The sequence below is a fragment of the Falco biarmicus genome, chromosome 8 (genome assembly GCF_023638135.1).
Source record: "Falco biarmicus isolate bFalBia1 chromosome 8, bFalBia1.pri, whole genome shotgun sequence".
Taxonomy (NCBI): domain Eukaryota; kingdom Metazoa; phylum Chordata; class Aves; order Falconiformes; family Falconidae; genus Falco; species Falco biarmicus.
The window spans coordinates 22,279,737-22,295,523 of NC_079295.1; the positions used below are offsets into that span (position 1 = coordinate 22,279,737).

The 15,787-nt window shown below is 37.0% G+C and overlaps 1 protein-coding gene across 4 annotated transcripts in view; it reads right to left on the reverse strand.

The window, feature by feature from the left end:
- Nucleotides 1–662: 662 nt before the first annotated feature.
- The window catches only part of PPIG (peptidylprolyl isomerase G), a 28,642-nt gene continuing 13,517 nt past the window's right edge, over nt 663–15,787 (reverse strand). For all 4 annotated transcript variants that reach the window (XM_056349976.1, XM_056349974.1, XM_056349975.1 and 1 more), the window contains 7 exons: nt 14,712–14,741; nt 14,482–14,621; nt 5,016–5,220; nt 3,796–3,963; nt 3,187–3,271; nt 2,233–2,369; nt 663–1,938 (listed from right to left, as the gene is read on the reverse strand). In XM_056349976.1, coding sequence (XP_056205951.1) covers nt 819–1,938; nt 2,233–2,369; nt 3,187–3,271; nt 3,796–3,963; nt 5,016–5,220; nt 14,482–14,621; nt 14,712–14,741 — 1,885 coding nt within the window. In that variant the 3' untranslated portion in view covers nt 663–818. The remainder of the gene's footprint in view (nt 1,939–2,232; nt 2,370–3,186; nt 3,272–3,795; nt 3,964–5,015; nt 5,221–14,481; nt 14,622–14,711; nt 14,742–15,787) is intronic.

The window sequence follows — 15,787 nt, forward strand, 5'->3', positions numbered from 1 at the left end:
TGCTAAGAAACAGCAAGAATAGAAAGGATTTGCTGGTTCCTTACTCTGACACCTGCTGTGAATTCTGGTAATCTATTTCATCTCTGTGCATCCATTAACTAGCAACTGAGGCAGGGCAGTCTGAAGCAGCCAGGCTGAATTTTCTACAATAGACAAACATGAAAGCATGAAACAGAAAAAGGAGTTTACGGGGAGGGGAAAATTCCACTGATGAGCTCTTCAAATTATTTTTTTTATGACAAAGAAAAAAAATCCCAGATGACTGCCTTACAGTATGAATGAATTCTACTGTTGGCAGTGACAGAAGTACAAACTGAAGATTTATTATTCACTTTGTGATTACAAAACAACCCCACAGTTTTCCGCTATAAATTTATTTTCTTAGGATTTATACCTACTGAAATACAAATTTTGCAACACTGGAGTGATGGACACCTTGCAAGATTCTACTAGTTTTAAGGATGACATGTAGTATACTTGCAGGTTTCTTCTTCACATACAAAACTAGCTTCTTCACAAGCAGCCACTGCCTGCACTGAACTAAGTTCATCAGGTGAAAAATAAATGCAGCATAGAAGATACCTTTCTAGCTGCCAACACACAAGAAGGATACTTAAACTAACGAAATATTTAAAACACAGCACACTCTATTACACATGTAATTTGTTTTTCATTTCAAGTTTATTAAAACTTTAGCAGTACAAATGATCCAGGTTTTAGATTATCAAAAGACCAAACTGAAGTCCACATCTTAAAAAAAGGCGTTCCCCAAAATGTCTCTAAAACTTTGAGACAATGGAAACATTAAGTCCACAAACTCATCCGTGCCTGTCATCATCTGTTCCAGGACTTGTCTCATGATCAGACTTTTTATCCTTACTAGGGGCATGATCTCTTTCCTGACTCTTTGATTTTTGGTTTACCTCTTTCTCGGCTGAGGATCTGGTCTTTTCCTTTTCTTTACTGCTGCGTGAATATGACTTTTTTGATTCTCTCTCTTTGCTACTTGGTCTCTTTTTTGAGTCTGGACTTCTATCCTGATCTCTACTAGATTTCTTATCTTTACCGGATTCAGGACTGCTACTGTCACGGCTTTTTGAACGCCTCTTCCTTTGGCTTTCAGTATCATTCCTCTTATATGAGCTTCTACTTTCTCTGTTTGAATACCTCTCTCTGTTTCTGCTTTGACTTTCCTCCCTCTCTGAACTCCTTGATTCTCTCCTCCTCCTATTTTCTCTTCCTCTGTATTTATCTGGCGAACCTCTCCTTTCTCTACTTCTTGATCTTCCTCTTCTTCTTGTTTCTCTGTCTCTATTCCTTGAATAGTCTTTACTCCTACTGCGATCTCTGTCTCTGCTTCTTGATCTTCCCCTCCTACCCCTATCCCGGCTTTTGCTTCGATCCCTTGTTCTACTGCTGGAACTATGTTTTCCTCTAGCATGCTCACGCTCTTTGCTTCGTGACTTACGTTTCTCCCTGTCTTTACTCTTCCTGTGGTCTTGTTCATTACTTCTTGAGCCTGCCCTTTTACTTCTCTCCTTGCTCCTACTTCTTTCTTTATCTCTCCCTCTAGAATCATAGCGCTTTTCTTTCTCTCTACCTTTCTCATGGTCTCTCTCTTTGCTTCTTGATCTTACTCTCTTCTCATCATGTCTACTGTGCTTAGAGTCTCTTTCTTTACTTTTTGATATCTCTCGGCTTTTACTACGGCTTCTAGATTTAGCTCTTTTCTTGGCCTTGCTTCTGTTATGCTTGTCATCTTTTTCTGAATTCCTTCTTGTCTCCCTGTCTTTGCTGCTGGATTTGTGATCCTTTTTCTTCTCTTTTTCCCCTCTTCTGCTTGGACTTTCAGAAACTTGTCTGTGGTCTGATATTTTTCTCTCTTTTCCTCTTCCTGGGCTTTTTTGGTTCTCTTTCTTGTTTTCGTTTATTTCACTCCTTGGAGAAAGAAAGATATAATTTTTTAAGTATTTTGAATCCCATCCACTCCGAAAAATTAAGTCACAAGTGACACAGCTTCACAACTGAAACTTAATCACATGGGTCACCTGTATTAATAGCTATGTATTTACAGTAGCATGATTAAAATCAGGCATAGTTAAGTAATGGGATAACCAAGTCAGTGCCCTGTTTTTTGGGGAGTAACTGTAACTGAAAATCTAAGATGATAGGTAAGATTTTTAATATATAAAAAAATTTCAATATTTATATTCCAGAAAGAAATAATCTTACTTGTCCCCTTTTATCCATCGTTCTCCACTAGACACTCTCATTCTTTGAGCTCTCTGCATTTCTTGCCTCCAATGTGGAGGAGTTTCACTGCGTCGGAATCGATCTCTTGACCTGGATCTGGAAGGTGTCCGGTAACGCTTGAAGAAGAAAAAAAAAAAAAAAAAGAGAGAAAATGGTGTGTAAAGATATTTTTCCTGGGCAGTTGATTCTACATAGACACTTCACATGTATATACCAAGTTTACATTGACAAGTTATTAACTTACTGAAAAATATATTTGATACTCGGCTAAAGCAGGAATAGAAAATTTCTGACCAAATAACTATTTTTAAGGTAACTCCTACTTAGGGATATTCTGCTGAGAGGTCTTCCCCTGTTGCTTTTAATTAGCACAAATGCAATTCACTTTTCTAACAATGAAAATTCTTCTTCGCTTTGACAAGTGACACACAAACAGTACTTCACACTTTTTCTTTAAGGTATTTACTAAAAATTTGAGGGGTAGAGACTTCTGCTACTAAAAACACTTGCTACAAGCAGTGCATAGCATAAGGCTTCACAAATCAAAAGAATGAATGACAGCTCCCCCCTGCCAAAAAGGGGACAAGTCTTTCCCACATTTCTGTAATGGGTATCATACTGGTGTTCGCTAGAAATCTTTTGAGCTACTCCATTTACTAATTCACAGAATACTAGAATAACACAAAGAAAGCATTTTTTGTCATCATCCCACCCCTCAATAAACTCCGTAAGCAAACAAGAAATTAAGGTCATTTTCCTTGTTGTCTCCCTTCAAGCCTCAGTCCCCAAATCACTTATGATACATCATAAACCCTGACTTTTTTTTTGTGATTTTTGTTAAATCAACCATCCTAATGAAAACAGTGGCACCAGCACAGTAAGACTGTGCTACCACCTTAATTTATTTTGGGTAACAGATTTGTAAACATTTACCCTTGGTCCTCTTCCTTTTATTTTCCTTCCAGATCTGGTCACTAACAGTCTCCTCTGGTATGTTGACTGTGAATTCGATAGATTACTAAAAATAAAAAAAGTGATATTGTTTATATCATCGAAGAAGGAAAGAGAATACGAAACCAATTTTAAAACCTCTTCAAAAATTAAACTAAATGAAAACACTAATTTAATTATTGTTTTAAATTATTATTATCAGTGCAGACAGCAACAACCACACAGCAAAAACTTCAGATTTTGCGACCACAAATATTTTACAAGGTTTCCAGGTTTTTCTGTTTTTTAAAGAAGAATAAATTATAGATTCAGATTGGACAGTTCCAATAAATTCTAAATGAAATAGCAACGTGTTCTACTTTCTTCTTCAATCAGACATTTTAAATTTCTCATTCACTAAAGCCATTTTCAAAGACTAAGCCTTTGTCCTATGACAAAGACAACAGTTGCCAATAAACTGGAAAATCCATTTTTCATCCAACAATGCTCACAACACGGAACTGTTTAATAGGGAAAGGACTCAGAGTCCTAAAACAGTAACATGATCATACCACTGTCAGCATGCAGTCAGACCCAAAACAGATGTATTACCTTTCTCTTTCCTTCTCTCTGCTTTTCCTCTCTTTTTCTTTCTCATCTACTTTAGGAGGACTCTTCCTCATCAGGAACCGGTTTTCAGGTACAGGAGGAATTTCCTCAGGACGGACAGTAGATAATGGCTGTGCTTCAGGGTTTTCATCTTCACTTTCACTCGATGAGCTTTATTTTTGTATAAAAAAATATTTATACTTAAAGTGAGTTATTTGGATGAGGGAACACATTTCAATCTATTTAAATAATACAGAAATTCTCTTAATTTAATACATAATGATACCACGAGAAACTCAGGACACAAAGCTATTTCAGAAACAGCTTTTTTTTCCCCTCGTGATATCTTTGCTCAAAAAAATGTACAACTGTAGTAGATTTCTGACAACATTTTTTATCTATGAATTCCAATGGTGTAACACTGAACATCCATTTACTCTCTATTTAAATACATTTTTCTTTTAATTTATTTTCTTTTAAAAACACTATCAGGAGAACCAAATGCACATTTTACACTAGCATATGTAACTGGCTACAAACTACTGTAATGCCAAGCAGCTGGCATAAAGAAATTTGCATGAAATGGGCTTAGTTCCACAGAAACAACGTTTAGGCAGCACTGCCCCAAGAGAACATCTCTTACATTTCTGTTTACTACAGCTAGTTTAGAAAAATGTAACTTGCACTGATACAATTTGTATCTCACACTGAACTATAAGCAAAACTATTAGATTAGAAATAACATTTTCAGAAGCAAGAGTGCCTTTTGAGTTTTATTATCTTCTGGTGAAACTGCAAGATTTTTGGCATCTCAGACTGAAATGATGTTAAGTATATTCGTTTATTTTTTGTTTAGCTTTGATTTTAGTCCTGCATACTACATTCCTCTAAGTCCACTGCATATAACTTCAGTTTAATTGCACAAATGAATTTAGGGAAAAAAAGCCATCACCACACGTTTCAAACCAAGCACTCCTGCAAATTTCAAGCCAAATATATTTAAGTCTTAGTCCATTCCTTCACTCTTTTACGAGCTACAGCACATATGCACATGGACACTAACCTCGGCCACGATATCAGAAAAATTTAAGCTTGTATATGAAAACCATCTCCCCAACTTCAAAATACCTACTTCACTAGTTAAAGAATATTATTCTGTAGTTATAGAACAAGAAAATGGTACTGTATGGTGTACATGTAATAAAAAAAAAATTAAAATCGACCTTTTCTTGCTTTTCTTTCTCTTTTTCTTTTCTTTCTTATGTTTCTTGGAATTTTTCTTGTGTTTCTTTTTTCGTTTTTTAGATTTCTCTTCTGAAGCACTCTCAGAATCCGATGATGAATCAGAAGACGATTCTGAATCACTTGAACTTTCCGAGTCACTGGATGAGGAAGAGGACTTGTGTCTTTTCTTGTCTTCTTTCTTGGCTTTAAGTCAGAATAGCAAAGACATTTTAATATCAAACACTTCTACATGAATGTCAGAAAAATCAACTTATCTAGTACCTGCCAGAGCTTCTCGTAATTGTGTCATGAGACTACTTCATCAAAATACTTAAGAACAAATTGAAATTTCGTAGAAAACACTATGTCTCCCATGTACAATAAAGGATATCTCTAGAAATACAGAAGAAATTTCCAACATTTTGTACTCATGAAGCTCTAAACTATCAAATTTATACTGTCAAGAACTTGTGGAACCCTGTAAATTTTCAGGTTATTTTTATACAACATAGGTTACATATGAAGAATTATTTGAAAAATTTTTAGCAAGTGTGTATTAAAAAAAAATATCTTTGGCTTCATTTTTTCCATTTAACATGACTTCATTTAAAAAAAATCTATTCGAATCACAAACAAGAAATTTTGAAACAGAAAGTAAGTGGCATACACTGATTACTCATTGAATTTAGCTCAGAGGAAAGATTCAAATAACCAACCACCCTGCTAAGAGAAACCATGCTCAGAGAACAGTTTTAATCCTACAGTTCATCTTGTGTGTGTTTGTTTTGGATTTTTTTTTGTTTTTAACGCAAACATACAAATAACTTACTAACCATCTGTGAAGAGAAGGAACCCTGCTAAAGAGCAGACTAGTCCTTAATTACATATTTCACTATTTCTCCTATGGCTGTTGGAGCTGCAAATCAGCAATTTACTGGTAATCTGGTATTAGTCTGACAGGAAATAATCCAAGAACACACACACCTTTTTATGTCCTTTAACTGATCGGAGACCTACTTAATACTTGTATCACTTTTGATAGTTTATTTCAGTCACACTAATTTGAAAAAAATACACATAATGAAAAAGGTACTATAAAAACTTCACTAAAGGAAGTCTAGGCTTCTGAGTTATGACACTTTGGGTAGATCAGTTCAATGGTACGAATACTCTTCAAATGCATTACAAAATTCCTATTGGGCTATATTGTCCGGAAAATCAAAAGCTCTATCCAGAAAAGGATACTGGTTGTCTTCTGACTGCTGTAGTTTACTTTTCTGATTAGCATCAAATGTTATTTTGCTTTGCCACTGCAAATTGCAAAGATAGCCCATCATTCACTACACAATATACTACAGCCACAGACAGAAGAACCTTCACCATTAAACAGAGAAAAATATACCAAAAATAAATACTGAAGTCCAAACTGCCTGCTTCCTTATCACAGCAAACACCACATATTTTAGGAGAACACCTGTTAAGACATTAGAACAGGCTATTGAACAGAAACAGAAATGAATTTTAAAATTGCATACAAATCCTAGCTGAAAGCATTAGCCTATTCTGCAAAGGTTTTAATAGCTTTCTCCGTCCAAATAATTCACGTTTTACAGAGAAATTATTTGACCTACATCAACATAAAAGCAGTTTAAATGCAATCTCCCACTCCCTGTACTTCTTCAGCACAAAAAACGTATGGGAAAACATTAGGCACCAAAGACTGCAGCCTGTCTGCATCTGAATACTATTCAGACAGAGAGAACACAATGTTTTCACATAGCAGAAAACATAAAGATGTCTCCCTGAATAGCCTATGCTTTTTTCTTTTCTATGGAAGACACAGCAATTCAACTGTTCAGTCTAACCAAGCATTTCTTCTATTGGCTTCCACTTGGCCCAACAAGATGATGCAATTTGTATTCAGCTACTGTGCATCCGTCATTTTTATAAACTAATTAAGGCAAGTAATTAGAGCAACTCTTGTAAAAATAATTAAAATATGTTATGATAACTTTCCTATTAGATTATTTTTGCCCTTGCTTTCCTGAAAGTCAGTCCTCTTGGGAATTACAGTAAGTCAAGTGTCAGAAGATAAAAGATTTCAAGGACTTCAAAGAATTACAGGCTGTTAACCAGCTTTTTACTTGTGAACAGCCTTGATTTTGTACATATGGATGGGAAGAAAAATTCTACTTCAGAATTCCCTGCTAGCAATCTCTGATCATATATCACATTTACAGGTGTCCAGAAAAAAGGTTAGTGGCAGCAGTACCAAATAATAGTAAGTATCCATTAACAGCTATTCAACTTCTAGTATGCAGGTATTTGGAAAATGAATTCTTTTGATTCTATACAAACAGATTAGAGAACTGAAGGCAAAAAAAAAAGTGATACTTATGTAGAGAATTTGAGGCAGAAGAAACACTTTATGGAGAGTAGAGCTGGCAACTGCCCTTATGAAAGCACAAGTGCCTATTTAATGGAACGGTGTACCAATTTTTGCAATTATCGGTATTAGATTCTCCAGCTCTTTAGCATGTATTACTGAGCTGACTGACTCTTGAGAGTTAGCAGTAGGTACCTCTAACTGCAATTATGTGAGCTCAATGTGGAAATTCTCACATTCAACACTAATATGATATCATTTTTGCAAACCTGCAGGATAGACGGTAGCAGTTTTTCAAGAATGAGCAAAAGCAATAAAGCTTACATAGAACTCCTTGCTGAATTGGTCAAAGATGAGAATAAAAATGAGTCTTGAGGATAATGAGTGTTGGTACAATACTTAGGGATGTGTTATTGGTAATAGCAGGCTAATACTTCCTACCAACTTAACTTTTCACAGTGGAAAACCACCCAACCTCATTCGGGCTAGAATGATAAAAATCAGTGAGAACGGAACCACAGTTGCCCCAAACACATTTCTGGTCACACTTCGGGCAGCTTCTTTATGACAGATGACGTGCTGTGGGAACTTCATATTGCCTCCTGGAAACTGGATGTAACCGGGAATGTTTTAGTAGCAAAATTAAGGTGGATATATTATACCAACTGCAGAAACAAACAATCACGGGTTCCTAATGGAGAAGAGAGTCAGCATTTCTCAGAAGAGCAACAGTTAAGTGCTCACTCATAGCATCATCATCTCTTAATATTAACTTTTGTTCTGCATATAGTTACTGAATGTGAAACAGTGAAATCTTAAATATAGGAAGTTGTCATATTTCACTCCCGCCAATCAGTCTTCTCATCCACCATGTATTGCCCAGAACACCTTCAGGCTGTAGACCGTGATGCATTGATGTTCTAGATCTATCAGCAGCCTTCAGGATTGTTCCAATGTTTTCATGACTATATCCATAATGAAAGCTAAGCTAGTATTGCTCTTTATCTCCAGCAAAGAATTAGGTGGTAGCATTAGATCATCTAGGTAAGCCAACACCTCTTTTGTAGCAATCCAGTATCCTGCTCTGACAGGTCTCCCATTCTGAACGCAGTGATACATATACAGCAGTGAAAGATTTCCGCTTCACAATGACGCAGAACACTTGCTTCTGAAAGAACTGGCTGAGATAAAAGATCTGGGTAACAGCAGGCTAGCTGGGGTTTAATTCAGGTAACGGTGTATCAGACACAGGGTGCAAAAAAAAATCTCAGCAGAAACTATCTTGGCTTCTGTTTTTGTAGTCATACTCTTTAGGAATACTTTTTTCTCTTTCTAACATTACCAAATCCCCACACTGGTATGGTGGATGAAATTTAATCCCATCGCACTAAACTGCATTGATTTTTCAGATTAGCATCATAGACACAACTGATACCTGTACAACTTCTACAGTGACTTCCTTCATTATGTTTTACACGTGTTTATTCACAAGCTTCATTTGATACAGATGAATGAAAGTCTGACAACCAACTGAAACACAACCTCTGTACTTCATAGACTATTAGTCTGGTCATTTCTGGGTGCAGTATAAACTAGTAAATTGTCTTACCCATTTAGGACATTTAGGGTTAAAACCACCTGGTTCACAGCAGATGTTTTTAGAGTTTCTCGCTAAACACTTCCAAAAGACAGGGGTTTCCTATTTTTTACTTCCCTTGTTCATCCAAACCAAGACACCTGGTTTCTTTTCTCAAACTTTCTCAAAACTCTGAAGTTTGAGCAAGCCCTTATTAAAGCGCTATATTTAACAATAAGTCTCTGTAAAACTTTTTATGATTTAGATGGCCAAAACATATAAACGTGTACTTGTTGTGAATGTATATGAATAACAAAACTGAAGTTTCCAAACTAATTTCTATCAAAGGATCCCGGTGTTACATAGGCCTGGGGACACCCAAACAAAATGAGTAATCTCACCTGAACTCTAAATACCATGAACACAAGAAGTACTGAAAAAGTTAAGTAATTTGTAAATCCTAAGACACTTTCAAACGCTTTGGATCTATTCAACACTTTTGCTTTTGGCCCATTCAAAAAACCCTGCTATATCGCACTATACTGTTTCCTACATTCCTTCAGTCAAAACAAGATGTCTCCAAGATCAGTTTCAGAAATGCCTAAATAACACATCAACACACAGTTATTTTCTGTATTTTCTCCCTCCTGCATCTGTTCTGTGTCAAAAACTGTGACAGTTTTATCCGCATTCTTCTAACAAATTTGGGTATGTTATAGTAACTATTTTTAAATGAGTAATAGATAGAAATAGTTGTGAGTTAGTGAGCAACTTCAACAAATATAATGTGATTCTTAACATGCAGCAAATAACTTCAATGGCAGATGTATTTGGAAAATCATGTGGCAGGTACAGAGTAAAACAGCAAGACAGGGGAAAATAATAATAATTAAAAAAAAGCACACCAAAAAAACAACCAAAAAGCCCAGAACCCTTTACACAGCAAAGACTAAAAGATCTGGCAAGAGGTTTTATACATACTATCTGGTGACATCTAACCATCTCTGTTCAGCCACAAAAGCCATTTTGAATACTGAACCAGCCTGGTGCTGGCCAATTACAGATCACAACAAATGAAACCAATCCTGCAGCATGAAGGTCAGCGAGAAAGAAACAGCCTTCTATTTGCAGTCCAACTGTTCCAGCTCATTAACGTCTGAAATGGGTTTCAACTTATGACCACATCTGAAATAGATAGATCACTTCCTACTCCATTCACGGTGACCCATAGTATTTGTCAGACTTCATGAATTACATGATCACACTGCATGGCACAGCCAAGCACTCTCTGCATCTTAGCCTGTTATGGACTGTTGCAAGTCTTACGTTAGCCCCGTGATACCAGACTCCTGGACTTGAAATGAAGAAATGACCTGGCAAGAAAGCAGTCAGGCTTAAGCTCAAAAATCAGAACACATGATCTCGTAAGCCACAGCTGTGACACTCAAATAGTTACCTTGTATTAAGTCCAATAACCTGTGTTGGACTACAGCAGTATCCAAAAAGAAGGTGCCTCTACTTCACAGCATTTAGACAGGTCTTTTCCCTGATAATTTTTTCCAGTGTTTAATCACCCTGCTGTTCAGATCTCTTTTTTTCTATTTTGCATACATCTTGCTTCAATTATTTGCCATGGGTTCCTATTATGCCTTTCACTGCTTGATTAAGGACCCACTGTTTCTTACAACAAAGATTATACCCAGTAACCAAGTCACTACCATGCTTGATCCTTGTTGATCAGATGACATTTTTACTGCGAGGAGTCCTGCAGCACAGTGCCTCTGCACAGAAGAGGTGTTTATAGACAAGCAGCCTACCACGTTAACTGCAACAGCAGAGGAAGGGGGAAAGAAAAAGAAGGGGGCAGGGAGAGGAGATAAAAAAAAAGCCATCTCCAGTGTAATTTTGAACAGTTTCAGCTAAAGTCAAAACAGTTTATACCTAGTGGCCAGTTTAGTAGGGAAAAAAAACCCACAACCCAACCACATCTGGAACAGAGGTCTGAAACAACTATTCATAGTAATAAGCTTGCGGAAAGGGGGCCAACAGTGATGCGTAACAAGCTTGCAGAAGAAATGAGCACTCTAGGGTTTGAATGGGTAAGAAAAGAGGAAAGGGATAATACATGAATCGCAAGTCCAGGTACGACTTACCAGAATGACCATTTTCTAAGACTGCTCTTATTCCACAGATATTTCACGATTCCTAAATATATAACTTTGTACTTTGTATCAGTGCTTGATAATTTGTACTGATTTTTTTTTTAAAAAAAAAAAAGGAAATGGTACTGATAGAATGACCTAATTACAGTATTGTTTTTGATGAATTACAAAGGCAGCCATAATCTGCCTTAATTGCAGAAAGCACACTTTTACAGGCAGTGATTCTACAGGGACAACTGTAACATCAATGAAGACCATGAATCAAGCCTAGCACTACTCTGTACAGAATCCCCTAGATTTCATAAGAAAGTTTCATCAGAGTCTTGTTAAAAACTGCCCAATGCACAAGCAGTTTAATTTTTTGTCTGTTTATTTTAATCCAAATGCCAGTGTCTTACATTCTTGAAAACATCCCAGATATACCTCTGATTAACCAAAATCACGAACTCTAACACTGCAGCAAGGCTTGTTTGATTAGACCCCCTTTTGCAAAACTTATTGTCAATTGGTATCAAACTCCCATTTGCCTTTAAGAAAATACTATGTTACTTGTTCCACACTTTTTCCTGAGAATTGTATTATTTTAGCTAGTCCATAGTGACCTTTCTAACTACTGGCTTAATACTTACTTAGCCGCCTTCTCTTCTCCCCCCGCAGCTCTCATGATTTTCCCCAGAACTTTAAGATTTTCTAAAAATAATACCACTTGGCCAGATTCTTTTTTCATTTTCACTAAGTCCTCCAACTTTAAGGAATAAAAACAAAAAGAGGAAAAGACAACACATTCCACTTTTCTAGGTGATCACCCTCTCAATTCCCAGGTGAAAGCTTTTTATCTAGGCCTCTGCAATATTATAATTGTGATCACTGTATCATTCAATTAACACAGGATCCAGTAAGTTAGCTCAGTCAAGTCATCATACACTCATCCCTGAATAAATCCAATCCTATATAAACAGAGATATTTGCTTCCTTGACAAAGCACTTCATCTGAATACTCATCATGATACCCCAAAATCCAATTGCCTTTCCCCAACTTTAACCTAAGAGAAAAGCATTCATACCAAGCACTTAACTTCAACTGACATTCCTTCTGCTAGCTAGTGCAATCTTGGCTTCCCTGTTCAATGCAAAAAGTATCAGTTCTACTCTCATTCCATAAAGACTTGTCCAGTTCCTTCCTTTGTGTCGCTTAGCAGACAAGCTCATAAACCAAATACTTTAAGCCTCCCCTGCTATCATAATGTACCCTCCCACAGAAATTCGCTATTATACTTCCCTCACTGGCAACCACCTCGTTCCACACCATTCTTAACAGCAAATTCATAGAAGCAGTCTCCTCTGGTAACTGCCTTTTATTTCTCAGTAACAGTTCCCTTTTGCCTCTCACAGTAATGTGCTACTAAGTTCCACTGTTAGATGAGTCTCTGTCAATGATGTTCCATGACACTTCTCACCTCCCAGGAACTGCTCCTCCTGTCTAGATTCACTGGCCTCTTCCATACATTGGCAGGTCCAAGGGCCTCTCCTGCTCCACTTGTCAGCTTTAGACTGTAGCTTGGCAAATTTACTTCTGCTGATGTGATGACAAACTGTTCCTCCTATCTCCACTGCCTCAGGTCAGCACAGCTCATCAGTGGTTCCATGCTGTGCATTTAGCAAACGGTTCCAGCCATACCACCATCTCTCACAGTAGAGGTGGATTTCCCTTTGTGGGTCCTACAGCCAGGCTTTCCCATTCAGTAGCAGGGTTCTCCACTTGCCAAGATCTCCACCATGCTCTGTCAGGCAGCACCTTCATCAAGCTGGTTCTGCATTAGTGCTCATTAGGGCCCACATCTCCCAGCACTCAGCCCTGCCCTCTACCTGCCTGATCCTGGTGCCTAAGGCCTCTTGGTCTCCACACACTCCTGCTGCCCACCGTCATCATCGAGTAGTGTGCCTCAGAGTCAGCTGAGTGGGCCATCCCATCGCCCTGGCATCCATTTCCCTCAGTGGCACACCAAACCAGCTACAGGAAGCAGTCTCCAGGACCTCAGCAATATTGAGGCAAAGAGGTACAAGGACACAGACAAACGGGTAGGAACAGACAGATCTTTCAAGAAGCCTGTTCTCTTTTAGAAGTTAAAGGAAAAAAACCCATCAGAGTGAATAGAATAAATATGAAGTGACAAGTACTTTAAAGCCCTGCCTAACAGCTTTAAGTCAGACTGCTCAGTGCCAAAACTTTCACTTAGTCATTCAATTTGAAGTGTTTTAAACTCACTAGCTTCACCCATTCTGTATCTGTATTGTTCTATTTTAGTTTCTAGTCTAAAGCACTTGTGCATTTTCTAACGGATACCATGCTCCTGAGTATTGTCCAGAAAAACAAAATTATATCCTAACACACAGGGTGAGTTGCGAGATATTCTAAAGAAGTTCTAGAAACTTTGAGAAGTCAGGAGCCATAAGATAATTTACTTGGAATTCTGAGGTATTGAAGAGATCACTTCAGAGTCCAAAGTCATTCTGCTAGACATCACAGAACTGCAACAAAAAGGAGAGGAAAAACTAAGAAGCTCAAGTTTGGATGCCTGTATTTTCCTTAGGCCAAAGAAACAATTATTCTTGTCTTGTGCTTCAATATCCTTGGTGCAATCCTTCACAGTACTATGAATGAAAAAGCATAATGATCTCTATCATAGTTCCTAAAAAACACACATCCTGGGTTTCCTCTAATGAGATTCTCCAGAGTGACAGCCACATCTTAGATCTGATTCTGCTTCTCTTACAAAATAAGGCTCAACCTCCAATACCATATTCAGCTTGAGCAGGGCATCCCTCCCAGAAAAAAAGGCAGGTTCTGTCATATTCCCATTTAAGAATATAGTCTATAGTAACGCAAAAAGGATGTCTGCTAAATGGCAACTCCAGGCTTTTCTACTCTGCCTGTTCTGAAGATTTACCTGAAAAGCTTGAAATCAGTTCAACACCTGCAAAAAAAGCAGCAGTTATCAAATAAAGTCAGACTGCCATCAATCTTCTTAACATAGCAATCTACTCTCTACGAGACAAGTGCTTGCCAGCTTTATACTAAAATTTAGCTAGTGTAAGGAAATCCAAGACAGAAGAAGCTTTGAAGAAAGCACGTATGATGTTTCTTTAATGTCTTCTGCATCAACACTTTTAAAGCTTTTTAAAAGACAAACTGTACTGCAATGTTACTCACCTTCTCACCAACTGTCCCTTCATCCATCACAAATAAGTTTCTAATACTTCTATAAGCAACCAACAGGGAAGAAAATGAGCAAAAATTACCTCATAGTTTGTGTCTATGTAAATGTACCATTCAACTTTACCTTTGGATTTTGGAATTAACTCTCCACAACTCAGTATGCGTACTTCAGCATATGGTTTACTAGATGCATCTGTTTTCTGGTTTTCTATTTCTCTCACAACTTCCTGTCCTGAGATGACTTGTCCAAAAACGACATGATGTCTGAAGAATTTAAACAGAAGTAAGAATTCTTAGTACTTAATTTTCTCAAGGCAATTTTTAAACAAACATAAGAAAATAAGAGATATTTACCCATCTAAGTGAGGTGTAGGTTTAGTTGTTCTGTTGTTTCCATATTTTAGTTTAAAGAGAAAAACAAAGTCATTATTAGTGGCAGTCAGCATTTGAAGCATGTCATATACACATACGAAGATGAAAGTTAATTTTAGTGAACTAAAAAAAAATAACCTAAAATTGAACATATCAAATATATATTATTTTAACCTTGTGTGTAGCTGAAGTATTTAATGTTTTATACATTAAACTACATATTCAATTAATTACTTTGATTATCACATTTTACTGAACAAAAAGGGCACGTATTTTTTTAGACAGCATACTCATACAGGACATATTAAGTATTCTATTTATTAAACTATATAAGTACTACCTGGGACAGATAAAAAATTAAAGCAACTGTCTCAGAGCAGGAAAACTGCAAATAATCTTCTATACATTAGAAAATAATCAGAAATCAAAGAAAGAAAAACATATCTGGATGTACAGACCATCTGACACAGACGTAGAACTGACTTTATCTCAGCTTTCCCCTAAACTAGCATTACTATGGCTTACAGATGTCAACCATGGCAGAAGTGAAAAAACTGGGATAATTACAGTAACAGTCAGAAATCCCAAAATAAGGGTCTAATGGTAAGTGACAACCACAACTCACCATGTTAATTAAGGTCATGAAACATGGGTAAGAGTGATGTATTTCAAGAACGTTTTCTGGAGATAAATCAGATTTAAGAAGAGTCTACTGCAATGTATTTAAAGAATTTAAATTTTAACTCTGAATGAGACTGCATTGAGAAGTTAATCTATGGCAAAAAAACCCTCTACCACTTTTAGGAACCCCCAGAGCTGCTTTGCTTCCTTCCAGATAACACTTAATAGAAGAAAGCAGTAAGAGTTCTACAAGGAACTAAAGGTTTGCTTTTTATTGCCCAAGTTAGAACACAGCTACTGAAAACTAACAAAGGCTCTTTTGCACAGATGATAAGCACTAAATAAAAACGTGATAAAAATAGGCTCCCTAAACAACGCATTAGGAAAATGGCTACTTCCATGCAACTTTGTGAAAAACCATCAGCTTCGGGGTTGCA